The sequence below is a fragment of the Thamnophis elegans genome, chromosome 4 (genome assembly GCF_009769535.1).
Source record: "Thamnophis elegans isolate rThaEle1 chromosome 4, rThaEle1.pri, whole genome shotgun sequence".
Classification (NCBI taxonomy): domain Eukaryota; kingdom Metazoa; phylum Chordata; class Lepidosauria; order Squamata; family Colubridae; genus Thamnophis; species Thamnophis elegans.
This window is the reverse complement of record NC_045544.1, coordinates 51,852,987-51,880,653: the sequence shown is the minus strand read 5'-3', so window position 1 is coordinate 51,880,653 and position 27,667 is coordinate 51,852,987. Positions and strand designations below refer to the sequence as shown.

General features: G+C 39.8%; 1 protein-coding gene across 1 annotated transcript in view; it reads right to left on the bottom strand.

Moving 5' to 3' along the window:
• The window catches only part of STXBP5 (syntaxin binding protein 5), a 153,672-nt gene that overhangs the window by 73,998 nt on the left and 52,007 nt on the right, over positions 1-27,667 (bottom strand). The window contains 4 exon segments of the mRNA XM_032215762.1: positions 2,854-2,917; positions 5,057-5,191; positions 18,141-18,241; positions 19,540-19,621. Of these exon segments, the coding sequence (XP_032071653.1) occupies positions 2,854-2,917; positions 5,057-5,191; positions 18,141-18,241; positions 19,540-19,621 (382 nt within the window).

Genomic DNA, 27,667 nt, shown 5'->3' with positions numbered 1-27,667 from the left:
ATATGGATTAATTTAATGTGGTTTCTTCTCTTCCCCACATGTAATAGGATTTCAGAAATAAACAGTTTTTTTTAAAATTATTCTAAGAATATTTTAAAAAATTCAAAGAGGACCAAGATGAAGTAAAAAAAAAAACTACTTATGAAGAGCACAGAAAAGCTTAGACATGTACTTTGGACTAACCAATATCATTTTGGAATTTGAGGTACTCAATCTGATGTTCTTGCTTCTCAAAATGGTTTAATGGCATTGCATGAGTTGGTCATAAATACATAGAAGATCAATTTTTAAAATCTAAAATCAGATATTGGTTTGGTTTGGTTTATTGGATTTATATGCCGCCCTTCTCCCAAGGACTCAGGGCGGCATACAACATTTAAAAAAACAACCACATATTACAAAAGTTAAAAATTAAATAGAATATCCAAAACAAACCCAATTAAGATTAACAATAACATTTTAAAAAATCAATTAAAATTAACAATAATCAATAATTTATATTGTTTTGTTCAGGCCAGGCTGGCTTGCTGGAAAAGCCAACTTTTAGGGTGCGTCGGAAGGACCGGAGGTCGGGGATTATACGAAGCTCCGGGGGCAGCTCATTCCAGAGGGAAGGCGCTCCCACAGAGAAGGCTCTCCCCTGGGGGTCGCTAGCTGACACTGTCTGGCCGACGGCATCCTGAGGAGGCGAAATCTGTTGGATCACACTAGACGGTGGGAGGCTACTGTTGGCAGTAGGTGGTCTCGCAGGTACCCTGGGCCTAAGCCATGGAGCGTTTTAAAGGTAATAATTAGTACCTTGAATCGCACCCGGAAGACAAGCGGCAACCAGTGCAGGCCGCCTAAAAGGGGTGCAACATGGGAGCACCTAGGTGCCACCATGATACCGCACAGCCGCATTCTGACCAGTTGAAGCCTCTGGGTGCTCTTCAAGGGCAGCCCCATGTAGAGAGCGTTACAGTAATCTGGTGCTCCGGAGGCCCCACCTGAAAGCCCGCGCTCACCTGTATTTGAGCTCTTTGGTGCCCTTCCCATGCATGGAGTGTACAGTGCCTGTGTGATGCTCCTCCGAGCAGCTGAGCATTAACAGAGGCTTCGTGGAGGTAAGGATGCATGTGCACGCACGTGCTTGCTGCGTGCATGTGCATGCATGCATGTGGGAGACGACAGGCCCCATTGCACCGTACTGGTTGCAACGGGATCCAGAACCCACCACTGTTAGAAAAATATCAGAGTATATCAAGCAACTGATAAATTATTTAAAATATTTTAAATGTGAAGCATAACCTATGCTTCACCTAGATTTATTCATCCAATTATGGCTATTATATGATGAAATGGATTACTTTTCTTGACCTTCAGTCTTATCATTGGCAGGCATTATTTACATTATTTTAGAAAGAATTGCATTATCTAAAACAGAGAATGGAAGTATATTCAAGTAAAACATGCTGATTTTACAATTTGATCTAAATGCCGTAGCAATATCAGAAACTCCTGATTATTACAATTATTATTATTAAACTATATTTGGAATATTCTAAATAGTGTTTTAGTAGATAAAGAATATTGTCAAGGTAGATGCTTTTTATTTACAACTTTGAAATAAAGTACTGAAAACCCCTATCAATATCAATAGTTAAATGTTTTAAAGATATTCTTTAGAAGAGACTAATTCAACAACATGCTGAAAAATCTGATCTCTGTGGTTATTGAGAGTGAATGACTTGAGGGTACACAACAACAGATTTTCTCACCAGTTCACCCAAGAATTTTATAAAGGTTGGCTGTCAATTTCACTATGTTCAAAGTAGGCAATGTTGGTGAGAGGTGGGACCATTTATTGTACATACCATCAATTTAATCCACTGTTGCCCAATTTTCATTATTTAATTTCATTACTTTGTAAATATAGTTTGGAAAAGAGCAAGATATTTATATCATATCAATGTTCATTGATTCATTTGAATTTATAATTTTATGAATATCCATGGATTTATAGTCTGTGTGATCCAGAATGTAATACAGGTAGTCGTCAACTTCTAATCATAATTGAGCCCAAAATTTATGTTGTTAAGTGAGAAATTTGTTAAGTGGGTTTTGCCACATTTTATGTAAGTGAATCACTGCAATTGTTAAATTAGCAACACAGTTGTTAAATGAATCTGGTTTCCCGTTGACTTTGCATGTCAGAAGATTGCAGAAAGTGATCACATGACCCTAGGACACTGCAACCATCATAAATGTGAGTCAGCTGCCAAGCATCCAAATGTAAATTACATGACCACGGGGATGCTGCAAATGATTCTAATTGTGAAAAATGGTCATAAGTCACTTTTCTCAGTGCTGTTGTAACTTCAAACGGTCATTAAGTAAACTGTTGCAAGTTGAGGTCTACCTGTACGGTGTTTCATAACTACAGTAGTTATATGCATTACAGCAGGTTTTTGTTTTCTTGTGTTTTTGCTATACGCTATATTTGGATTTTTTGATGTATTAAAGTAATAAAATAATTTAATGTTTTAAAAATTAACCAAATGTTTTGGTAATTGCTTGCAATAATACAAACACATTCTAAAGTAAACATATGAGCATTTACTAAAGTTTTCATTTATTTGTTTTAAAAGCATAACATGTCAAAATTATAATTATGAATAGTCAGTAGACAAGCTTTTAAATAGCCATTGGGGATATAATTGCAAAAAATACATTGTTCTAATGCTTGATATATGTAAAGTGATTCCTGGGCCACCCAATAAAGCACATGTCATACTTTAGTGCTAAAGCACAATCTTCTTCAATATAATTTAGGTTTGGTTTAATGTTTTTGGTTTAGTGATTTTTTAAACATACCTTGCCTTCATCCATTGGATTGTCACTAATATGTACAACAGGTCCTGGATGAGACTTGGATGACCTAAAAATGTAAACAATATTTTTAAGAAGCAAAAATACAGATATATAGAATATTACATCATTTATAGTGTAAACTCCAATGTCATTATTAAACAGGCTGACTTTTCATTCATGAGCCCAAGTCAAATGCTAGTCATATCTTAGAGTCCTAAAGAAGGAACAGGCAACTTTTCCCCATCCTGGGGTGGTCATGGGGCACTAATTCTTTCCACTCTGTTGGAGACCATGGCCACCACTCTGCTGCCGCTGCTACCCATTTGCTAGCTCCCAGCTGCATTCCATCCACTCACCTATAAGACCGCGCTTTGACTCAGGTGGCAGTGGATAGCCCATCATGCAATGACGCCACCACTTCCTCAGGCCGCTCCAGGCAAGGGGAGAGCACAGCGACTGTGCAAAGCCGGACTCAACTCAGCATCTTCTCCTACACTCTACAGTACCTTATTTACATTTGATTTCTAATTTCTGATTGACCCTACATGGGCTGGACAGGGCCGGATGTGGCTGGGGGGCATAAAATGCCCAGGTCTGCTCTAAGTAGTATTTTTTTTAATCTGCCCAAGTGCTTACAGCTATTATATTTCACTTGGTTGAATATTTTAAATCCTTTGATCTGGTCAATTTTTATTTATTTTATTTTTATTTATTTATCTATTAAATTTATTGCTGCTCATCTTGTATTGAAACAACTCTGGGTGGCGTATGTTGTTCAACTGAACTACAGATTTGCAATCAATGTTATATTGCTTTCAAGTCCAGTGCCCTAAATAAAAGTGTGGTTTATACAAATAAATAAAATTTAAAAAGCTTAAATGAAAAGAAAGAAACATAAGAAAAAGAAATATATGAACAAATACTTTCCTCTTCATCACAAGTATAGCATGTTTTAGTAACTTATCACCTTCTCTCTTTTTCCCATATCTCATATCTTATCTATAAACAAATCCTAAAATCTTGTCATTCATCCTGTTCAGCAAAACTCTATTAAACATCATCGCAGATTAACATATCTATTTTAACCTTGATTAAATAAACCAAATCATATTTCCTTTTAATAATTTTGATCTTTAGTCCCTTCAAATACATAGTCCTTAACTTATGACCACAATTGGGACAGAATCGCAGTTGTTAAGCAAGTGGTCATTGAGCTAGATTTCACACATTCGACACGCCTTGTTTCATGGTCATTAAGCAGACAAAATCTGAGGTAAAGCATGCAGGAAGATCTCAGAAGGTGGACAAAATCTCTAGGAGGCCCAGCACAGGCCACCAAGTCCACTGGCACATAAAAACCTTAACCAGCTGTAAGAATCACCAGTACATGGAAACCTGTTGCATGCAGGTCTACTTGCCAGCTCTACATTCTGCTGTGATCATTGGCTCCAATTTTAACAGTCGAGCCTTTTAAAAGAAAATTTAAAAAGTATAGATAAGAAAATGAAAATACGGAAGAAATGAACTCGTTTTCATTTTCTTTCTTTTCTATACTTTGCATATTTTCTTTGTAGGTTTGCATTAGTTTTTAATTGTAATTTTTTAAAATTTCCACTTAAAAGAGCATAACCTTAAAATTATTTAACAGCCACTTATTCAATAAATAAATGTAACTACTTTTTTCATTATTTATTAACTTTTTATTAGCAGATATTTTCTGCATCCCTGTTATGAGGATGAGGTGGGTAAATCAGGTGAACATGCTGGAAATTTGGACAGAAGCATTATGCCGAATATGGATCTCCACATTATTCAAAATCCCACTTTTCTATATAGCCCACTTTCCTATTATGTATCTCATTCAATATTTATTCACCTTTTTTACAGGTAAAATGAAATGCTGCTGGGACTACTAGAAGAGAATAGTTTATATTCATGGGTCTATAATTAATTATAAATGAGTAAAGGAATAGAGTACAGTTTTATGCATATATCCACTTAAAATAATATTGGAATAGTTGTTATTTTAGCAACAATATTTTCTCAGAATAGAATATTATTATTATTTATGCAATGCCTATACCTCCTGGACAGCAATAGTCAAAGCATCAAAGCACAGGAAAAATTAAAAGTATAATTAAATTATTTGTATTTTTAAAGAACAGGGTCCACATGGACTATATCCATTTTTTTCACCCATACTCACAGTTCAATGGCTTTATTCCACATGATGACGTAGCCTGAGAGAGTGAAAGACTCCACATTGACAATGTGTATATTTCCTCTTTCGGTACCCACATACAACCATTTACTCTGGAAAGGGATATGGCAAAATGTTATCCTGAAAGAGACGTATTAAAAATAGTAAGTTCTAAATACTAAAATCGACAGTAGAATAAAATGAATGCATAGTTTGAAAATAAAATAAATGCAGACACAAATTATCAAAGCACATGCAGTTAATTCAACATTATCCAAACTGCTTTTTTAGCTAAGCACAAATTTTCAACTTTATCAACAATATTATTTCTAAATGTGCCTCTATTAAAAAATACAAACAAAATAGAACCCCTTTTACTTCTTAACTAGTATACTTTTTTGATATGTATTCTTTGATATGTAAAGATGTCAAAAATTTTCTATGATCAACAAAATGTAATTATATTCCTAAAACATTTTGGAAAAATCGAACACTGTATGCTTTTCTTCAAATTTGTCACAAATATTTGGGACAAATTGCTACATATCAAATGTGTAAATTGGTTACTAAAATGTTCTCCTCATTAAAATGAAATCCAATAGAAAAAAAATGCAAGCAATCTACCAAAATATTTATGTCTACTATAGTCAAACATAAAAATTGAATCACATTTCTTCCCAGAATACTTATTTATGAGGTTTGCATTTTTAAGTCAATATTTTTAATCTATAAAAGGGCGTTGGTACTTACCTAATACGCCTCTTCTCATAGTGGGGGGAGGAGTATCCAGAATGGGTTGACCTTATCCTCTCGTGATTGGATTGAGTCAGATAAGCTCTTTGGGCAACGCCCCCTGGCACCAGGAATCCCAGTTTTATGACGAAGAGCTCTATCAGACTCATTGCATCATTCACTCCAGACTCTTGATTCAGTTTTAGCTTTTATTGTCTTCACATCAATATTTATATAACTACATAAACAATGAATATAACACTTAGTTGTACAAACATAGTCAGGGAGGGACTGGATACTCCTCCCCCCACTATGAGAAGAGGCGTATCAGGTAAGTACCAACGCCCTTTCTCCATAGTGAGGGGGAAGGAATATCCAGAATGGGACGTACCAAAGCCTGCACGTCCCTAGGGAGGGAGACCCCTGAGGCCCCGTGTCCCCCACTCAGGCCTGTTGAGGTGTGGGGCCCACCCTGTGAACCGCCTGCAACACCCTGCGGCTGAACAAGGCTTCTGCCAAGGCAAGGGAGTCCAACTTATAGTTCCTAACATAGGGAGAGGGGGAAGCCCACATGGCTGCCCTGCAGATTTCGGCCAGGGATGCTTGTGTGGCCCAGGCCATGGATGTGGCTGCACAACGCGTGGAGTGGGCTGTGATATGATTTGGTGTCTGTAAACCCTGCGATTGGTACGCAGTGGCAATGCAGGTTCGCAACCACCTGCCAATAGTGATGGAAGTTACCTTGTTACCCAGGGATCCTGGTTGGAAGGAGACAAACAGGGCTTCGGATTTCCTGTTTGGCCTGGTTCTCCTGAGGTAAATCCTCAGAGCCCTCCTTACGTCCAGAGTGTGCCACTTTCTCTCCAACGGATGAGAAGGGTCCGGACAGAAGTTGGGCAAAATCAGTTCCTGGGCTCTATGGAAGCAGGAGCACACCTTGGGGATGAAGGACGGATCCAGCCGTAACGTCACCCTGTCTTGGTGGAAGACACAGAGATCCTCCCTGGTGGACAGTGCTGCAGTTCGGATATCCGCCTGGCGGAGGTGATTGCCACCAGGAACGCCACCCTTCAGGGTCAGGAACTTAAGGGAAACTGTTCATAACAGCTCAAACGGAGCGCCTGTTAGAGCGTCCATACCCTGTGTAAGTCCCAGGAAGGGTAACCTGTGTACCGTAGGTGGTCTGAGATTGGATGCCCCCTTAAGGAATTGCCTGACCATGGGGGTGGTGCGTCAAACTCTGGTTTCTGGCCAAGCACAGGAGAACTGATGAGATGGCTGAACCTGTCTCCTAATGTGTTAGGAGCTAACCCTCTATCCAGGCCCGCCTGGAGGAAGTCCAGAACCTGTGGTATCGTAGCCTGGATGGGGTTGCACCAAGAGTCAAAAGGCCCGCCACGTGGAGCCATATATGCGCTCCGTAGGAGGGTCTGCGGGCAGCCTGGATAGTCCTTATCACCCTGGAGGAGAAGAGGTCTTTCCTCAGGATGCTCCGCTCAATCGCCAAGCAGTCAACTGGAGCCATTGAGGATCTGGGTGCTCCAGCGACCCCTGGCTGAGGGATATCCTCTCCTGGGGGATTCTCCAGGGCCTCTCCACTGACAGAGACTGGAGATCTGCAAACCAGAGCCTCCAGGGCCAATGAGCCAACAGAACCACTTCCGCCCCCTTTTCCGTATGACCCTGGGAATCAGGGGCAAGGGAGGAAAGGCATACAAAAGACCCCTGGGCCATGAGCTCCTCAGAGCGTCCCTCCCTTCCGCCCCCCGTGTCCAGTACCTGGAGAAGAACCTCGGGAGCTGAGTGTTGAGGGGAGTGGAGAACAGATTGACCTCCGGGCTCCCGAAGTGCTTGGCCACCTCCTCGAATATCGCAGGCTGCAGCATCCACTCTGAATTGTCCACCTCGGCCCGGCTGAGCCAGTCAGCCCTGGTGTTGTCCACCCCCGCTATGTGTTCTGCCCTCAAAGACCGGAGGTTCCTTTCGGCCCACTGACCCAGACGTTTGGCCTCCTTCATGAGGGCCCTTGATCTGGTTCCCCCCCCCGCCTGTTTATGTGGGCCTTGGTGGTGATATTGTCTGTGAGGACTAATATGTGCTGACCCCTGACCGAGTTCTGGAACCGTAACAGGGCCAGGCGGACCGCCCCGAGTTCCAACCAGTTTATGTTGTGAGTCCCTTCTGCCCGAGTCCACTGTCCTTGCGCCATCTGAGCCAGCAGATGGGCACCCCACCCGCTCAGACTGGCATCCGTCGTTACCGTCAAACGGTCTGGTGTCCAGAAGGTTTGGCCCTTCGTGATTGCTGGGGACATCCACCAAGTCAGGGAGCGGGAGACCTCTACTGGGAGAAGTACCTTGGTCTGTGAACAGCTCGTGCACCTTCGCTGGAACGGCAAGAGGAACCATTGGAGATCTCTGGTGTGGAGGCGAGCCCACGGAATGATGCCAATGGCGGAGACCATGGTGCCTAGTAGTTTAGACAGTGACTAAGGACCTTGCACTTCCTGGCTATCGAGGAGGCTAGCTGTCTAAGCGCTATCTGTCTGTCAGGCGACAGGAAGACCATGCCCGCCTGAGTGTCTTTTCTGGCTCCTAGGTGAATCAGACTAGTAGAGGGATAGAGGTGACTCTTGGCTAGGTTCACCGTAAACCCGTGGTCCCTCAGGACTGTCATAGTGACGTCTAGGTCTCGCAGGGCGCCCCTAAAGGAAGATGACTGCAGAAGCAGGTCATCCAGGTAACATTGGATGCGCACCGGGACCTGTCTCAGGTGCGCTGCCAGCGCTGCCATTACCTTCGTGAATACTCTCGGGGCCGAAGACAGCCTGAAGGAGAGGGCCTGGTACTGATAGTGGTGTCCCATGTAGCAGAATCTGAGATACCTGCGGTGATCCTGGGCAATGGGAATGTGCAGATAGGCCTCAGTGAGGTCTATGGAAGTGAGAAAGTCTCCCTGTCTAACCCCCTCCAAGATAGAGTGCAGGGAGTGCATCTTGAACCTCCTATAGCAAATGGAACGGTTTAGGCATTTCAGGTTAAGGATCACTCTGCAGCCCCCAGAGGCCTTGGGAATGACAAACAGAATGGAGTAGTGCCCCTGACCCTGTTGCTCTGGAGGCACCGGCTGGATCGCCCTTATCTCCAACAGGTGTTGGATGGCTTCCTGCATCAGCAACCTCTGGGTCGGGTTCTTAGAAACCGGACATATCCGGAAGAAGCTCGGGGGACTGGAAAAAAATTCAAGTGAAAGGCCATGCCTGATGGTCTTCTGCACTGTCAGAGGAGGTGAGGTCCCAGTGGTCAGCGAAGTGTGCCAAGCACCCCCCAATGGGGAGAACGCTGGGCCTAGCTTTAATTTTTGCGGAAGGAGCGCCCCCCTCCGCCTCCTCCACCCCCTCGAAAGGGCCACTTCTGCTGCCTGCCTCTCTGCTGTCTGTCTGGGTACCTCTGCCTAGCAGGAAATCCCCCTGGTACTGCCTGCTTCCAGAGAACCCTGCCTCTGACCCCCTAAAGGTGTCCTGACCCCAAAAGAAGGAACCAGAGTCCTGACCCCGGGAGTAAAAGCGTCTGGGGTATGGAGTCGTCCTGAAGCTGCCTTTCTTCTGGGCAATGGCCAGGACCTTCCTCTTGTCCCTGTTCTCAATCAGGAACCGGTCCAGAGCCGAGCCAAAGAGGGAGTCCCCTGTGAAGGGGGATGAAGCCAGGCGCCACTTGTGACGAACTTCCACCTGCCACTGTCGTAGCCACAGCAGCCTGCGTGATGCCACCGACGATGCGATCGCCCTGGAAGCAAATCTGGCTACAGCCAAGGTGGCATCCGATGAGAACTGGATGGCCGCTGCCAGCTTGTTGATGTCCTGATGTGACCGGGCATCTGCTATGGGGTGTGTTGCTGTAGCTCCTGCAGCCACAGCAAGGATGATCTGATGATGAAGGAGGCTGTGGTGGATGATTTCACAGCCCAGGCTGCGGCTTGACGACCCCTCTGCAAGGTGAGGTCCGCCTTCTTGTCCTCCGCCTTCAAGGCATCCTCTGGCTCACCAGGCATGTTGGTGGATGTATGAAGAGCCACAACTGGATCATCTATGGTGGGCTGCGTAAGTAGCTTAGCCAGCTCTTGGTCCACATTGAAGAACACCCTGTCTGAAGAGGAGGGTGAGGGGCCAGTTGTAGGAGATGCCCATTGGCGCCTTACCAGGTCGAGGAAGGTTTTGGGCGTAGGAACGGTGTCTGCCTCGATGGCCTGCTCATCGAAGATGTTCTCCGCTGAGAAGCCCTGGCGTTGAAGTGTGGCCTCCGCTGCTCTGTTGCCTAGCTTGACTGTTGCCTTGGCCTTGAAGAGCAGGGACTTAAACAGTGAGGGCTGGAACAACCCGGTGAATGTAGGTTTAGGAGGAGGCATGCCTTCATCCTCTGACAGCTTGCCCTCCTTGATCTCGCCTTCCTCACTTTCATTGTCACTGTCCTCCTGGGATGAATCTGAGGAGCTATGAATCTCCCTCCTGGGCTTCTGGGAATTCAAGAGCCCTGGGGGTGGTGGGAGGGGGGCCCCCTGAGGCTGTGGCTGTTGCAATGCTACTGCCATGCATTGCTGAAAAGCCTGCATCATTAACTCCTGGAAGTTGGGGGCCCCTGTGGGAGGTGCTTGGCTGGGGCTGATGCCCCCCTGAGCAGGGGGACTGCCCAAGAGGGTAAATCCAGTAGGCAAGGCTGCTCCCACAGTAGGGGTGGTAGGGATTGCCACCCCTGAGTAGAGCCCCAAAGTCCTGAGGCGTCTATAGGGATCCTTGCTGGCAGGGCTGGATTTTCCACGAAGCCTCCACTGGATAAGGGAGAGCCAAGGTGGCGCAGTGGTTAAATGCAGCACTGCAGGCTACTGCTAGATCAGCAGGTCAGCGGTTCAAATCTCACCGGCTCAGGGTTGACTCAGCCTTCCATCCTTCCGAGGTGGGTAAAATGAGGACCCAGATTGTTGGGGGCAATATGCTGACTCTCTGTAAACCGCTTAGAGAGGCCTGAAAGGCCTATGAAGCGGTATATAAGTCTACTGCTATTGCTATTGCTATTGCTATTGCTATTGCCTGGATTTTCTCCCCCTTTGCCTGGGGTGGCCTGATGGCTAGCAGCCTTCTTGCAGAGCCTTATGCCTCCTCCGCTCGTACTTAGAGGGCTTGGAGGGCTTGTGACCCCCCCCTTCCTCTGGATCTGCCCTGGGGGAAAGGTGCTTGGTTTTGCATTTAGCCTTTCCTCCCCCCCCCCCCTCTCCTCGGGCAGTCTCTGGGGAAGCCACTGACCTGGATGCTTGCTCTTCTGCCCCTCCGGTGGGGCTGCAGTCCATGCTTGCAGCTGCCTGGGATTCTCCTTCCTGGTAGCTGCTGGGCACCGCCATCTTGGACCACGTGGGTCCTCCCAGCTTCAAAATGGCGCCGACCGGCTTGCAAAGGGGCACGAAATTTAAAAGTGCCTGAAGAGCGGCTTGTGCTCCAGGGAGCTTGCCGCACGCGCTCTCAGCTGGATTCTCTTCCTCCTGCCTCTTCTCCGATGCCGCTGTGGCCAGGAACGGCTTCTTCGGCTTCCTCACGATCCTCTGGCCACGTGGAGGCAGCACGGGCGCTCCGGGGCATTTGGAAGCCCCGGTTCGACGCTCAACCCAGAGGAGCAACGGAACGCTCCAGCGACTTACAAGCGTCAGCGGTTAGGGCTGCCTGCTAGAGGCTTTTGCCCATCCTCCTGCTGCCCGGCCAAGGTCCTCACTGAGTGTCTTCAGATGTGCTCAGTGGCCAGGGCAGCGTGCCGCCCCAGGGGCTAATGGCAGTCCCAATCCTGCAGGAGGAGGTTGTGCGCGGAGCAGGGAGGCAAAGCTCGACAGGTCCAACTGAATTTCCCTTAGATCCTAGTAAATTGCTGGAGATCCAGAATGAGCAACCTTTCACGATCGATTTGAGTCAGAAAAACTGGGGATTCCTGGTGCTAGGGGCGTTGCCCAAAGAGCTTATCTGACTCAATCCAATCACGAGAGGATAAGGTCAACCCATTCTGGATACTCCCCCCCCCATGGAGAATACATGGTTCAAAGTTAAGGATCCTGTACTCATTCATATCTTTCAGAATTTCTAATTTATTGCAACTATATTGTCTCATTTTAATACATTATTTCAATAATTAAAATAAATTATTTTAAATTAATAATTTTAATAATTTTTCTGTTAGCTATAAATCTTTTGGGAACACAGGAATCAAAAGACACAAACGGTATATGGGAAATGTAGCAATAGACAGGAGATTTTTCAATAACTTAATATGTTAATAGTAAATAAAAGTCAAGTACTACTTAGTTTAATTTAGGCTTTATTTTAGCTTGGTATTTATTGGCATGCCTGTGGCTAATAAAATAGTAAAACTGTAGCTCTACAATACAGCTCTAATTAAAATAAACATTATGAAATTATTTAGTCTAAATGTGATCTGCATAATTATTTATGAAAATGTATTAACAGCAAAACAAGGTCACTTGAGAGGCAATTTGCAGATGCTTTCAAAGGATTTCCTTTGGTATTTGTAGGCCATATGTCTCCTCTGATAAAACCGTCAGAGCTACTTAAGAGGATCCTTTATCATGATTTGTAAAACTTAGCATAATGCATAACAATTAAACAAATAAACTTGTTGCCTAAAATAGCTTAATTATGAAATCTCAAACATTAAAGGTCAAATAAAAATATATTAATGCATTATCAGTTTGTCAAATATCTGTAACTATTCAAATTTTACAAAACTGGTTAGATTCACCTCATGATGGACGCGACACTATTACCATGTTGTATATTTCTTTCCAAAATAATTTTTGGAAAGAAAATTCACATGTACAATGCCAATGCGTGTACTAAAGAGATTGTTCCACATACTACTTTGCAGGCACTGGCTTTCATCTTAATCTATTTCCCCCCACATTTACACTGCTTTTTAATAATCACAATATTCAATTATATATATTTAAAAAAACTGATCACAAGAAAAAGAATACTTCAAAAATGTATTTTTTATAAATTAAATTATTAGTAATCAAAGATACTTAAATCTTAAAACTCTGACTACAGGACAGTTATTAAAAATTTAAACAGAAAATGTATAGCAGTATCAACTCAGTAAAGTAAATAGATAGGTCTTAAACTAATAATGGAAGTGTGGTGCCAAAACAGAGAAGATTCTACAACTATAGTGTTTGAGAATACCCTCCTTCAAGTAAATGTGTAATGAACAGGCAGCAGTCCTGGCAAATTCAAGCTGGCATCTTTGCCACATCTTTGTTGATAGGGAGTAAGCATACCACTTGATATCCAGATCCTAGCTATATATAGATTTGTATACTATGGCAGATTTCTTCACCTTGAATTGGAAGAAAATTTATAGCCAGTCCAATAACTTCAGTATAGATGAAATAGTTTACTATAATTTGCCTATTGTGCAACCTAGCTACATTATTTTGTACTAGTTGTAATTTATAAGACAAAATCCATCATTTAAAAATGCCATTATGAATACTAACTCAGAAGATGTGTCATAATGACAGAACGGCTGGAGCACTCAGTACCCAAGCAGTCGGTGCCTCCCTGGGGGGGGGGGGGGGCAGAACAATTAGGAAATTGTGAGCTGTGAGTAGCAGCGAGGAAAGGGCAATATGCAACTGAGCTTTCCCAGGCAAGAAGTTGGAGGGTTCCTAATTGGGTTACCCAGACAGAGGCCTGGACCAGGCTTAAGCCAGTAATTGGATGGAGCAGCAGGCTGGAACAGGCAATGATCAAGTGATTTAATAGGCCCAAGAAAGTTGCTGGATCTCCATAGGAGGACGGGGCAACCCAGCAGCTAGCACCCAACAGTAGCAGCAATTTGGGTGGTGGCAGCAATAACACTGGAAGGGTGGGCCTGTGGCCTGTAGTGAGATTGCCGACTTGCAGTCATACCAAAAACAGCAAACAGTGGCTAGCTAGAGCGACAGTCTGGGCATCTGAGGCTGGTGGCTGAGACCCTGTGAGAACTGGCTATGTGGGGACCCCATGAGAGCAATTCAACCTGGGGGAACGACTGGTGGGGTGGGGTAACCTTCCTTCCATAGAGTGAGAGCCCAGGGGACAGAGCTGAATTTGGATGTTTATGTGTGTATGAAAGTGTACATAATTGGGCAGTGGAGTTATCCAGGCAGATGTCTTGGGAAACTTCAATTTGTTGCCCTTGGAAGAAGTTTGGGAATTTATTGCCACCATGGTGGCCGTGGGCCTATCTCAGCTTGAAACAGTGGTTATACACCAGAGATGGCTTTCTTGTCAGAGCAGTGCATGAACCTCTGTCTTGCTCATTCACCTCCTTCTTTGAAGCTGGTCCCAATGGGTGCTGATAGGCAGTGAGAGATCCAGCCCATATCCTTACTTTATGGGGTGCCACAAGACCCAGGGCTCTGTTTTCTCTCTTTTAACATCTACATGAAGCCTTTGGGTAAGATCATCAGTCACCATTGGATGACATGGGATTGTCAGTATATGGATGATATCCACTAATACATTCCCATCCCTGGTGCAGTGATGTTATGGATGTTCTTGTGAAGTGGTATTTTAAGGTTGTAGGGGTCTGGATGCAAAACAATAGGTTTTAAGCAAATACAGGTGATAGGTAGGGTTTCTTTTTCTTTTATCTGGGATTGGGTAGGGTTGGAATCTGGTGTGGAATCTGGAAGCTCTCTTGGACTCACAGCTCCTGCTTGTATTATGCATCAATTGTGCCCCTTCCTGGATCAAAATGTCCTTCTTTCTGTCACTCATGCCCTAATCATTTCCAGTACAGATTACTGCAAAGTGCTCTACATATGGCTACCTGCCCCACCCAGGAACCTGTTGACCTGTCCCACCTAGTCAAGCACACAGATATGCTATATGATTCTGTAAATTAAAGAATTTTGACTGGCAGAGTCTAGAAAGAGAGCCTTCTCTGCTGTTGCCCCTGCCCTATAGAATATCTTGCTCCCAGAGGTGAAATGAGTCCCCACTCTTCTGCCTTCCAGAAGAGCATCAAGACCTGGTTCTGCCAACTGGCATGAGGCTCTAAAAATTGCATGCAATTCTAGAGGTGATTGGCAGCTTGAAGACATTCCCTCTGCCTTTTTTAACTTTTAGAATTTTCAAATTTTTAACTTTTTAAAATTCTGTTTAATTTTGTTTTTAACTACATCTCTTTTTATGTTTTTTATTTGTAAACTGCCCAGAACACTTAGTTGAAATGGGTAATATAGAAATTTAATAAATAAATATATTCACTATTTAGAGCTCTTATTCAAATGATTTCAAGACCAATCCCAGATACTTCTACTTAAAAGTACAATTAGATACATATAGAACAGCAATAACAACATTATGCTACATAGCCTAAACAGTTCAATTCCAATTTAATCATTGGCACTAAAGAAAATCATAGGTAGACATTGTCAATTGATATTCTAGTAATAGATCAATTACTATATACATATTTTATACTCCAAACTGAAGGCAATAACTTGCTCAAACTTATCACCAACTTTCACAATCAAGTGGAGATTTATCGCTTAATATTCTACGTTCATATACAAAATATTCTTAATCTATCACATTGTGCCTTTATTTAAAAGCAAACTCTACTGATTTTAATAAATTATGTCCACAAACGGCACAAAGTATTGTAGCCATAATTTATAGGGAGTGAAATGACAGTAAAGATGAAGTAACATTAGCATCACATAGCAAAAAAACAAGAAAAAAGTGATTACCTAAGAGAATAAAGCTACAGTATGACTGAGTGGAAAAATAAATGCTGTTTACCATACTGTTACATGATCAGACACACACCTAAACTTTACTTGTGATATCTTAAGTCTGGGAAACAGCTTAGAAAAAAACAAGTTTTTCATAAGCACAATGTATTTCTTGGTAAGAGAAACTGAAACATGCTAAGGAACTGTCAAAAAGTGATTGAAGTCAGAGGAAATAAGAAAAACAAAAATGACTAGCTGGCAAAGATAGGTTTAAGTAGTATGTCTGCTGAAGAGACATGCTTTCCTGAGTGATTTAATACACTAGAGAGGAAATTAATGTGACAGGGGTTCTGCCTATCATGCACCAATATCCAGAGACAAGATGATAATAATGGTTGCACTAGATTATTGACTAAACTGTACCTTAAACCCTGATTAACTCTATAGAGAATTTAGTAGCTGCTATATACATAGCAATAGCTAATTTAAAATAGAAACATACAGCAGCAAAAACAAAACTATGGCAGCATGGAGATAGTTAATGATTTATATCATAGAAAAATTAGCCATAAACAGTTCACTGTATTTCACTAGACAAAAGACAAGGGAAACTGAAGAACTGTTTGTATGCTTTGACTAAATGTTCCTTGCATAGTTAATATTCTCTGAGAAACGTGTTGTTTTATTCTGGAAATGTTACAAATAAAGGACAACAACTAAATCAATTCACAAAAATCTTTGTGTACTTTCTCCTGTCTAATCCTAACTATGCATTGGCTTTAAGGAACAAGCTAAGATTAGGCATCATTGGATTTGATTACCTGTGAGCCAGGACCTCTCATCACTATCTGTACAATAGATACTATCTTATTAGTAGGCAGCAAATTATGGCAACTACTCCCTATTCTAACAGTGTAATCCTAACAGCAATCACAAAAATACTGTTTGCTCTCACAAGCCTCTAGTCTACCAACAACCTCACTGACACTAAGTAAACAGTCACCCTAATTCCTTGATTACCTTAATTGTAGAATTGTAGAAGAAGATCAAAACAGAGGGTAAACAGTTAATACCTCTTCCTGATCTAATAGTCTAAGATTGAAGAATGAACAATTAATTAGCATGAAAAGGAAGGAAATGCCATAACCCCACCAAACATTTACAAGCTGCATTTATTATGTTTTTAATCTTAGTCTTTCAACTTTCCATCATTGTACACATATCTAGGAAATAGCAAATATCTAGGAAAATATGATTAATTTTGTTAAATTAATCTTAATTAATTTAACTCTCTGGGCCAGATTAGACCTTAATGAAGGTATCTCCATTGTTCCCAGCTGTCCAATTCTGATCCCATCAAAAAGGCATAATCTATTAACTCAAAAGAACAAACAGAACTGAAACTTCTGGATGCGAAGTGAACATCTTTCAAGGAATAATAAAAGTCAATTTCCCTTTTGAAAAAGCACTTTTAAAATAACCATGTCCTGGATGACTGAGAATCTCCATAGACAAGAACAAACAGTTGATCTGCATTGCCAGGTAGCTTGGAAAAATAGCTTAACATTTTCAGGAGCACAATATTACCCTGAACAGCCAAATTTTGTCAGTCAGTTTGATTGGGAACAATTACAAGTATCTAATATATAAACCTGTGTTAGAACAATTTCTAGAATATCGTATAACTGAAAAGGCCTTGTTTGACTTATTGAAAAAAGAATTTTGTCTCCCTGCAACTTCAAATTACAAATAGATTAACTGAATATTTGTTTCTGGTGAAAAGAGTACCGATATGGTCATACTTTTCAGAATCCATGAGTTTTCTTCATTAAGAGTTGTTAGTCAATATCACTATCTTTACAATTCTTTCATCTTAGAATGGAATATATAATCCACCTTTCTTTCATCGGCATTCAAACCAGAGAGATATTACATATGCCATGGCCTCATGAGGTTTCATATTACTTCCATGCCCCTTGTTGGGGTGGAGAAAAATTTCTATTTTTAGACATGTGTAGTTTTTATTCATAATGACCACCAGGAGGCCACTTGACTGGTTTCTTATTTATGATTTATCAGACATATGTAGGTGAGATTTTTTTTTTCCTGTCAACCAGGAATTGAACTCTGGTAGTAAATATAAGTTTTAAATTCTTGGTGTTTTAATAGGCACATATTCAAGAGTCATCTAATAGGCTACTTAGTTTTTTGTTCACCTAAGGCTTAGATTTGATCACCTAAGGCTCCTGAACTTCCTTATGTAGGTAATTGATTTGTGTGTGTGTATCCCCATGGATTTATACTGGAATTAATAACGTGCATTTTGCTCACAAGACTTAAAAAAGAAGGTGGATACACAATCATTTGATGTGATTAAAACATAAAAGCAACAAAATGTGGTTTTTAGAACCAGGGAGAAAGTCACGAAAACAGTATAAGTATTGTAGGCAATCAAGGAACACAATCAGAATTTAATAATTACAACCTAAGGGTTGAGAGTTTTTGAAAAGGCAGCCAGATCATATAACATGAAAACAATATATGTATGAGTGTGTGCATATGTGTGTATTTATTTATTTACCTTTCTCTGTTAAATTTCAGGGAATGCAATATAGCTGGTCTTTTCTGACGCAAGTTCCATAAATGTAAGGTATCATCAGCCAAGGCACTCACAAGGGCACCCTTAAAAGAGAAAATACAGTTAAAATCTGTAGAGATTTAGGGACGCTGTCCTTTTTAGGAAGACCAGTTCCATGGTAGCAATTGAAGGGTAAAATCAATATATTTGAAGTTATTGGTTTTGTAAATACAAAGTGGCAAGATCCATTTCATTTATTTTTGATTATGTCATTTAGAGTCAATAATTTAATATTAGAATCTCATAGTAACTTTGAAAAGAATGTTGGAAAAATGAAGTTCTTCTGATCACCTTTATTTATATGCTTAAAGAGTCAGTGTACAAGTAAAAGTGGCTTTGAATGAGAAATATGATTTGCCATTTTACCAAGCGTATACGCTAACAGAAATTCTTACAACTTATTATCCAATAATTGCTTCGGTCAGGCAGAGTCATTTGTTCTTTTCGTGACCCGACAAAACCGCGGTCGACAAAACCGCGCTCGACGAAAGCACGTACCTGACATCATCAGCAGCGCGACGGAAAAAATTAAAAAATAAATTAAATTAAAATTAAAAAAATTAAAGCAAGCCGATTCACATAAAGGTAAGGGTTAGGTTTAGGTTTAGGGTTAGGTTAAGGGTTAGGGTTAGGTTTAGGGTTACGTTAAGCGTTAGGGTTAGGTTTAGCGTTAGGTTAAGGGTTAGGTTTAGGGTTAGGTTTAGGGTTAGGTTTAGGGTTAGGTTTAGGGTTAGGTTAAGGGTTAGGTTAAGGGTTAGGTTTAGGGTTAGGTTTAGGGTTAGGTTTGGGAGGTTAGGGTAAGGTTTTCGCTTTAATTTTAAATTTACCGCTCACAGCGCGATTTTTTCGTCGCGCTGTGATGACGTCACGTACGCGCTTTTGTCGAGCGCGCTTTTGTCTACCGCGGTTTTGTGGTGGAACCGTTCATTTTATCATATTACTGTAATAATTAAACACATTTAATAATAAAAACAGTACAAATAAAAACATCAACAATCACAAGCAAACACTACCAAGAGAGGAAAGGACACATAATCTTAAGGATTTTAAATATTCACATTCAGTATTCTGTTAAAAATAACATTTGGATAGATGAAAATATTTATAATTAACTAATTTTTACACATAGCAACTTTTTAAGTTAAAAACATTCTTTGCCTTTTTTTTGGGGGGGGGAGTTTAATCAAGCAAATCAGCAAATTCTTCTTACTTTTTAAAATACCATTGATAGCAATTAGCCACCCACTACAACAGAACAAGTTTCTGAATTATTTATCTACCAAAACAAAAACAACCCCTTGTTAAAGGAATCAGATATGAGTTATACCACAAGCTTACAAACCTCATTGATCAAAAACTGAAGCTGGATTACTGCAGCACCACTATCATGTTGGCAGTAGCATTCAACTCCAGGTCGACCAAATCTGGCATTAGATTAATTAAGGAACATTATATGAAAATATAGGAAACTCTTCAAAACTTTACATATTCTTCAATTAGTAATTAATTGCTTCTATGATAACAACAGTAGTTACTGGAATCTTTCAATGAACTAATATGGAAAATGAGTATTTCCGTTCTATTTTAATATTAACTAAAATATATTAAGACGTTAATTTAAAGACCTCATTGTCATCAATGAGTCACCAGTTCAGTTTTGGTTTATAAAACTTACACGGTTCTTTCATTTTCTTATATAAAAATGTATAGAATATTGTAGCATATAAAACTGAATATGATGATATTAATATTTCAAAAAGTAATCTCAATATTACTAATATGTAGTTAAAATTAATGAAGTTAAAATTCCACTATTATTAAAAGATATGACAAGGAAAGTAGAGGGAGATTCAACACTTACTTTTACACAGACTTTAATATTCTAAAATAAATAATATATTATAAATAATGTAATCAAATATTTTATTTAAACTTATTATAATTTTCAGGAAAATGTATGAAAAATCAATTACACAATAGTTTAGCTTCATTTACTAAATCACAGCTTTATAGCTATTAAAAGTTTTCCAATTCAAAAATTGATTTGGTTAATATCAAACTAGGTATAACATCCCTCATATGAAGTATAGATCAGTAAATTTTTTCAGCTTGAAATAGCAGTATAAATAATAAATAATGAAGACTCACAGTGGTAAATATGTAATGAATGTAGAATAATACTAGTAGTTAAAAGCCTGATAATGAAAGAATGGTGCCTAGATAATCTGAATTTAGTTCCATTATTAAAATAAAAAAATGAAGAAAGGAATTACTTAATTACTCATAAATAACAGATTTGCCATCTCAAAAACTAACATATGTCATATCTGGATAAAAATAAGGCTGTATTTAATCTGGATGTTTGTACAGAATCCAAGCCTAAAGAGAACTCTGAATTAAATCAGAAAGGACACTCCTGGCTATAAATTGTAGTGCTTTAAAAATGGGTTGCTTCATGCATATGCACTCTTTTTTATACACTTGAGGAATTACAAATTAGCAATGCAAATTTTAGGCTTCATCATTAGGTTTTAATTAAAGGTGATATTAGTTTTAGAATGACATCCATGTTTTTTTTAAAAAAAAAAGTTTAGGAAGTTTTCTTTTTAACCAAATCCACTTCTTTTTTACACACGAAATTTAGCCTATTCATAAACTAAACAATAGAGAGCCCTTGAATCCTTGAATGTTGCAAGTGTTAAAGAAACAAGCACAGTGTTAAAGAAACAAGCAGATGAGAAAGGGGAAGATGCAACATGTTTTAAGGGTACCTGTCTTTTCCCACATCTAATCAATGATTTTATTGTTTTTATTGTTGTTGTCTCAATAATAGTGTTATCTCAATGACAACTATTTGCTCTCTGATCTGTTCTAAATTAGTAGTTGGTAACATCTACCAAGTTTAGGAACAAAATAATAGTGTTAAGGTTAAATTACCTTTAAAATGCTATTTTAAAAAAGGACTGCAAAACTAAATACTGTATTCCAAATTAAGTTTTACTTCAATATATATTGATACTAGATTTATTGCATCCTCATGTCAATAAAATGGTGTTAAAAAACCCAAATGTTCATTTAACAATCTATAAAGAAACACAAAAGCAATGAATAGGCTGTCAAAGAATTCTGACAAGGGATATCATTCTTCATTGTAGGGAGTCCTCCACTTAACATATCTGTTCTAAATTACAATGACACTGAATAAAGTTATTTATGACTGCTTTTTACACTTATGACCATTGTAGCATCCCCATGGTCATGCGATCAAAATTCAGCCACTTGGCAAGTGGCTCATATTTATGACAGTTGCAGTATCCTGTGATCACCTTTTGTGACCTTCTGACAAGCAAAGTCGATGAGGAAGCCAGATTACAACTGTGTTACTAATTTAACAACTGCAGTGATGCACTTAACAATTATGGCAAGAAAGGTCATAAATGTCTTGCTTAGCAATGGAAATGTTGGATTCAATTGTAGTTTATCGAAAACTATCTATATACTATTTTTATTTTATTGTGATATAATATTGCTAGCAATAGAAATACATACGGTAACACTTGAAATATCGCATACCTACAGATGCCCCACTTAAGATTTAAGCTGATTCAAGGACCAAACTAGAAACAGCTTTAATATTTCATACTAAATCTCTGGCTCAGTTCACTTGTAAAGTTCAGCTGGCACTATTTTCTAGCTTTGGCCCCTTGGAACTTGTTCAGTACAAATTCTTCAGGGTGATATTTCAAGTGTTTTGTTCTGTTTCTAATGCATTTTTACAACTTGAATCAGGTTTAATAAAGGTAAAAGCCAGACTGTAGCTTTCAACTTTAGTGTACTGGCTTCTTTTCTCCCCTAATACTCTCAGATAATTATAGATCCTTGTAGGAAACAAATTACAGAATATTACAAGTAAATTAGAGGGAACTTATTTCTGGATATGTAAGCTGCTAAATTATTAAATTACTTCTACTGAAAAATTTTCTACCATGAGCATAATAATGTTCTAAAGATAGAAGCTGAATACAGTTGAAAATGCCTATCAATGGCTCTTTTTCAAAGTAAATTTAGGAATTCAGTGAGAATTCACAATCCTGAGCGCTGAACTGACCTATTTTTTTTAAATTAAAGTTTCAGATGAGGAAGTAGGAAGTATTCTTATCAAATTTACTTCTCACAAAAATATGATAGGAAATCAATATCATAGAGAGGAACAGCATTGAAATTTTTGATAGGTTAGATAAATAGGCTGAACAGAATAAATTTTAACAAGACAAATGCAGATTAATGCAGTTAGGAAACAAATCAAATGCAGATATAATACTACAAAGACTGTTCTTGGCAAAGACAGAACCATAATATCTCAGGATAGGGAAGATAAGCAATGGTTCCTACCTCACCAAATTCAGTTCTGATAAGAATAGAGAATAATTGGCTTTGCAACAGTATTTGTGACATGAATATAGGAATAAAAAACCTGGTTATATAATGAATGTGAGTCAGCAGTGTGATTTGGGTACAAAAGTGGCAAATGCAGTTTCTGGAGATCATGCTTTAAAATGAATTTTAGTCATGTGAAAAAGATTCAGAGAATGATGGTAAAGTTAATCAGGGAACTAGCAACTTCATAATTCTTATGAAGAGATCTAAATAACCATTTAGCCCTAAGAAGGAAAGAATGATGAGTATATGATATCCATTCTCCAAATACTTGAAGCACTTGGAAACAATCAAGATCTCTTTCATTCCAGGATGCAGGATATGAAACAATAGAACTGTTACACAAAAGTAGTTTCCAATTAAATTACCTAGTAGATGAATAATGAAAGCAACTTCCTGGAGATTTGGTGTATTTGAAGTTATTGCTGGACATGTTTAAATTGAGGTTGGACAAATCTCTGGAAAAGTTGCTTTCATTTACGTCCCTGGACTAGTGGCTGAATCCAATGGTGCAATGACTTTTCCTATACTAAGATTTCAATGGACTAATTGGACAAACTTGTAAAGTTTATTTAACTATTGAACACTACCTTTCCAATGCATATTGACTGCTAGGTACTTCAGCAATGGTTAAGTTTGAAGTGGTATAAAGTCCAATAAATGAATAAACAAACAAATAAATCATTAAATAGCTGAGAGAACAGTAATTATTAAATAGGAAACATTCATTCAGTTTTTAAGAATACATAATTATCATAAATATTCTCACATAATTTAACACCTTTCTAAATTTAAAAGTAAAAATTATTGTGACTATTACTAAGCAATACGCAGATATTATGTCACAGAAATTTCAAATTACTATTACTATTACTAACAAACACAACCAATTATAATTCCTTCCATATACCTCCTGGTTTTCAACAGCAGAAAATTGCACTCATTCATTATTCATATTAAGCACAATGTATAGTTTATTTATTCATTCAAATCTGTTTTGTTTTCATGAACGGATCTTACTTTGGTTTTGTCTCCTCAATGTTATATTAAAAATGTAAAACAGTACACAAACTAGCTGTTCTAAAACAATCTCTACATAGACAACAGATAACTTACATTACCATCAAAATCAATATATTTACTGAAAAAAACATTATTGAATGTTCTCTATGTATCCAAAACATTCAATACCTCTAAAAAAATTCAGATAGGCTTTTAAAGAACTTTTTTTAAATTACCGGTATACCAAGTTATTTTCCTCAGTGCAACATTGAAATTAGAAGGTGTCCCTCTAGAACAAAATGAAAACCATGGCCAACAGTGGTATTTACCTGGATCAGGATTAAACTGACAATCATCAACACCACTAGAAAGAAACAAATCCAAGCGGTGGAGCAGTTTTATGCAAACTAGGAATTTTCAATGAAGCAACTGGCATATACTATATCGAGGTAAGGAAAGAATTAAGCCAAAGACCGATGATACAGAGCCACAAAGTGAACACTGCCAAACTTTTAAAATGTATTGATCTTTTAGACAAAATCAGAGTAGTACAAACTTAACCTATGGGCCTTCACTAGAATCAGAATATTCTCCTCAGCAATTTTAGAAGGAAGATTTAATATATCTAAGCTATCTAAGTGATGATGCCCTTCTAAATGTAAGGAGATTGAGTGAACTAACATGTGATTTTTGTGATGTAATGTTTATTCTGACCTCTGCTTAAGGCTAATGTAAGCCCTTTATTAACAGAGATTCCAGGTTACAAAGGGAAATTTTTTTTTACTGCCTAGAAGATCAAAAGCTAAAGCTAAATATAGACTGTTGCAAAAGACATTTTTTGAAGAACTTGTATTATTTTAGGACAGTTGAATTACTGTAACTAACTTCTACAGCACCGTCATGTTCTGCCTGTATTTTCTTAAGGTATTGCTAATCTAAGGCTATAATGAAGTATAAATACAACACAAAATTTTTCCAAAAATGTATGGGTTTGGATTTGGACAACTGGAATACACCGAATACTAAATTTAAGAATCTCATTTACAAAATAGCTACAACTGTATGACACTTTACCCAAAATTTTATTAATGCCTTATTCCAGAAAAGACCATTACTATTTTTCAACACAAATCTGCAGGGTACGTAATAAATGTTTTGTTACTATGATTATTGTCACATAACAGTAACATTCAGCAAAAAGTAAAACCTTCTGGTTTAATCATGATTTTCTCTTATTGTACATAAATATTTAATTTTTTTCCTTGACATACATCTTTTTTACAGTTCTATTGCAGGACCAAAGCCTGGATTCAGTGGCATATAAGCACAAGTAGAGATAAAGAGCCAGTTTGGCATAGAAGTTAAGGCATCACCCTAGGAACCAGGAGACTGATTTTTAATCCCATTTTTGGCACAAAACTAGTTGGGTGACCAACTAGTTGGTGTCAGTCAGTCATTCTTCAGCTCTATAGGCAATAGCAAAACATTTCTGAAACACCTTAAGAACTGCTGGGACTAGTCCAGGCAGTCTCCAGGAGTTAACAGTGACTTGGAAGTTCACCCCATTGTATGGCATTCAAGTCTTGAACCTGAGTCTTAACTATTGAGCCATTGTGTTCCCCATCAAGTTGTTGATGTCAGAGCAGACTAAGGCAAATCACACAGGAAAAATTGCCCAATTTAAACCCTTCACAAAATTCTGATTTGAATGCATATTTTTGAAGGATCAATATATGTACCTACAACATTTTTAAAAGCGTTGTTTTCATTCATGTAAAAGGACTAACCAGATTTACGATTGACAGATTTGTCCTCAAAAAGAGTAAACCTTGTGATTAGCCACTAACGCTAACATTTTGTGAACAGTAAAGATAGAAAGTCAGAGACCGTATGTACTGAGAGTAGACTAGAACCTTGTTCGCCATCTTGAACTACTTATAAAGTAATAAATGTAGGATAAAAATCTAATAAACAACTTCAGAATGTAGTAGGATGGGAATTGGTGGACATTATCCCCAGGTGACTCTATTGCTGCAAGCTATATTGATTATCCATCAGTTTTTGGATACAGTTGAAGAAACTGGTAATTACCCATAAAGTCCTTCTTGGCCTAGGCCATGTTATTTGAAGAAACTGCTGTCCTTCATGGCTCTGTATTATGGCTCCTCTCTTTGGATATATGAGCTGTAGATGGCCTCCATCTTCATGATGGTTAGGAAGGTATTAAAGACTTGGCTGTTCTGACCAAACGTGACCAAATGAGCTAATTTTATTTTATTGTAAGGTTACATTAACAGAAACTTGTAAGTGTAAAAGTACTTATTTTCCTTTGTTCCCTTTATAGCTCCCAAGGAAGGGAGGATCTTCTAAACCACATTCATGCTACCGGCTGCAGTCCTTTTATCTGACTCTTCTTTTGATGGTGTTCGTTGCCTGTCGCCAATGGCGAGATATGACCGGTATGCCCCAGTACGGTGTTCTGGAGGGCCCACCTGCCTGCCCGCCCTCCTTACCTGTATTTGAGCAGATTGGGGCTTTCGTGCACAGAGCATATGGTGCCTGTGCGATGCTCCGTAAAACAGCTGGATCGTCGCGGGTGGTAAGTATGCATGCGCACGCGTGTGCGTGCTGCACCTGTGCTGCACCCGTGCTGTGCATGTGCACATCCTGGACGCCAGGCCCCATTGTAGCGTACTGGTTGCAACGGGACCCGGAACCCACCACTGCCTGTCGCCCACTGACATTCTCATATATCATTACAAAGGGATTTGTGGGAATGTGCCAAGACTCAATTTATCATGTTTGCCTTTTTGTACCACATGCAGGGGTGAAATGCTACCGATTCCTAGTTCACCCGAACTGGTAGTAAAAAAATGCTGCTGGTTCAGGCAAACTGATCAGCTGTGATGCTTGATTTATATTAACTAGAAAGCAGGATTTCCTGCTTTCTAGCTAATCTAAATTGTGTGGCACAGTGGGCTCACATGCGCTTACATTTATGAACTGGTAGCGAAGGTAAGTAGATTTCATCCCTGACCACATGTTTATGCTAACCAGGTCATATGCAGTTGGCTTTCTGTGTATAATACTGTAAATGCAGGTTCTGTGTTAACTTAGGAATCTAAATACTAAAATTAATAAGATTATGAAAGTCTAAAATATCTACATACTAAATAATAAGATGCTGTTAACCATATGTCTAAATAAAAAAACACTATGAAGGTCAGCAATATAAATTCTGTACAATATGTACAATTCTTAAAAGTTAAGGGACTAAGAGGTGCAAAGTCAGTTCAGTTTCAGTTTGAGTTTTGGTTTATTTGTATGCCGCCCTTCTCCAGGAGGGACTCAGGGCGGCGAACAACTCAAAGGGGAAAGGGAACATAAACAACAGTACACATAATTAAAATACACAAAATCACACAGCCATACCAGTCGAGAGGGGAGGGGAACTCATCAACCCCAGGCCTGCCGGCACAGCCAGGTTTTGATGGCTTTCCGGAAGGCCTGGAGAGAGGTGAGGATCCGGATCTCCGCGGGGAGTTCATTCCAAAGGGCCGGAGCTGCTACAGAGAAGCCCTCCCACGGGTAGTAGCCAGATGGCATTGGCTGGTGGACGGAACCAGGAGGCCGACCCTGTGTGATCTGACGGGTCTTTGGGAGGTAATTGGCAGCAGGCGGTCTCTCAAGTACCCAGGTCCAATACCATGAAGGGCTTTATAAGTTACGACTAGCACTTTGAAGCGTATCCGGAGACCGATCGGTAGCCAGTGCAGCTCACGGAGGATAGGTTAACGTGGGTACCAAGGTGCACCCACAATCGCTCGCGCGCTGCATTCTGGACGAGTTGAAGTCTCCGAATACTCTTCAAAGGCTGCCCCATGTAGAGCGCATTGCAGTAGTCCAGTCTTGAGGTCACGAGGGCGTGAGTGACTGTTGCGAGTGCCTCCCGGTTCAGGTAGGGGCGCAACTGGTGCCCAGGCGAACCTGGGCAATGTCCCCCTGGTCACAGCCGACAGGTGATGTTCTAA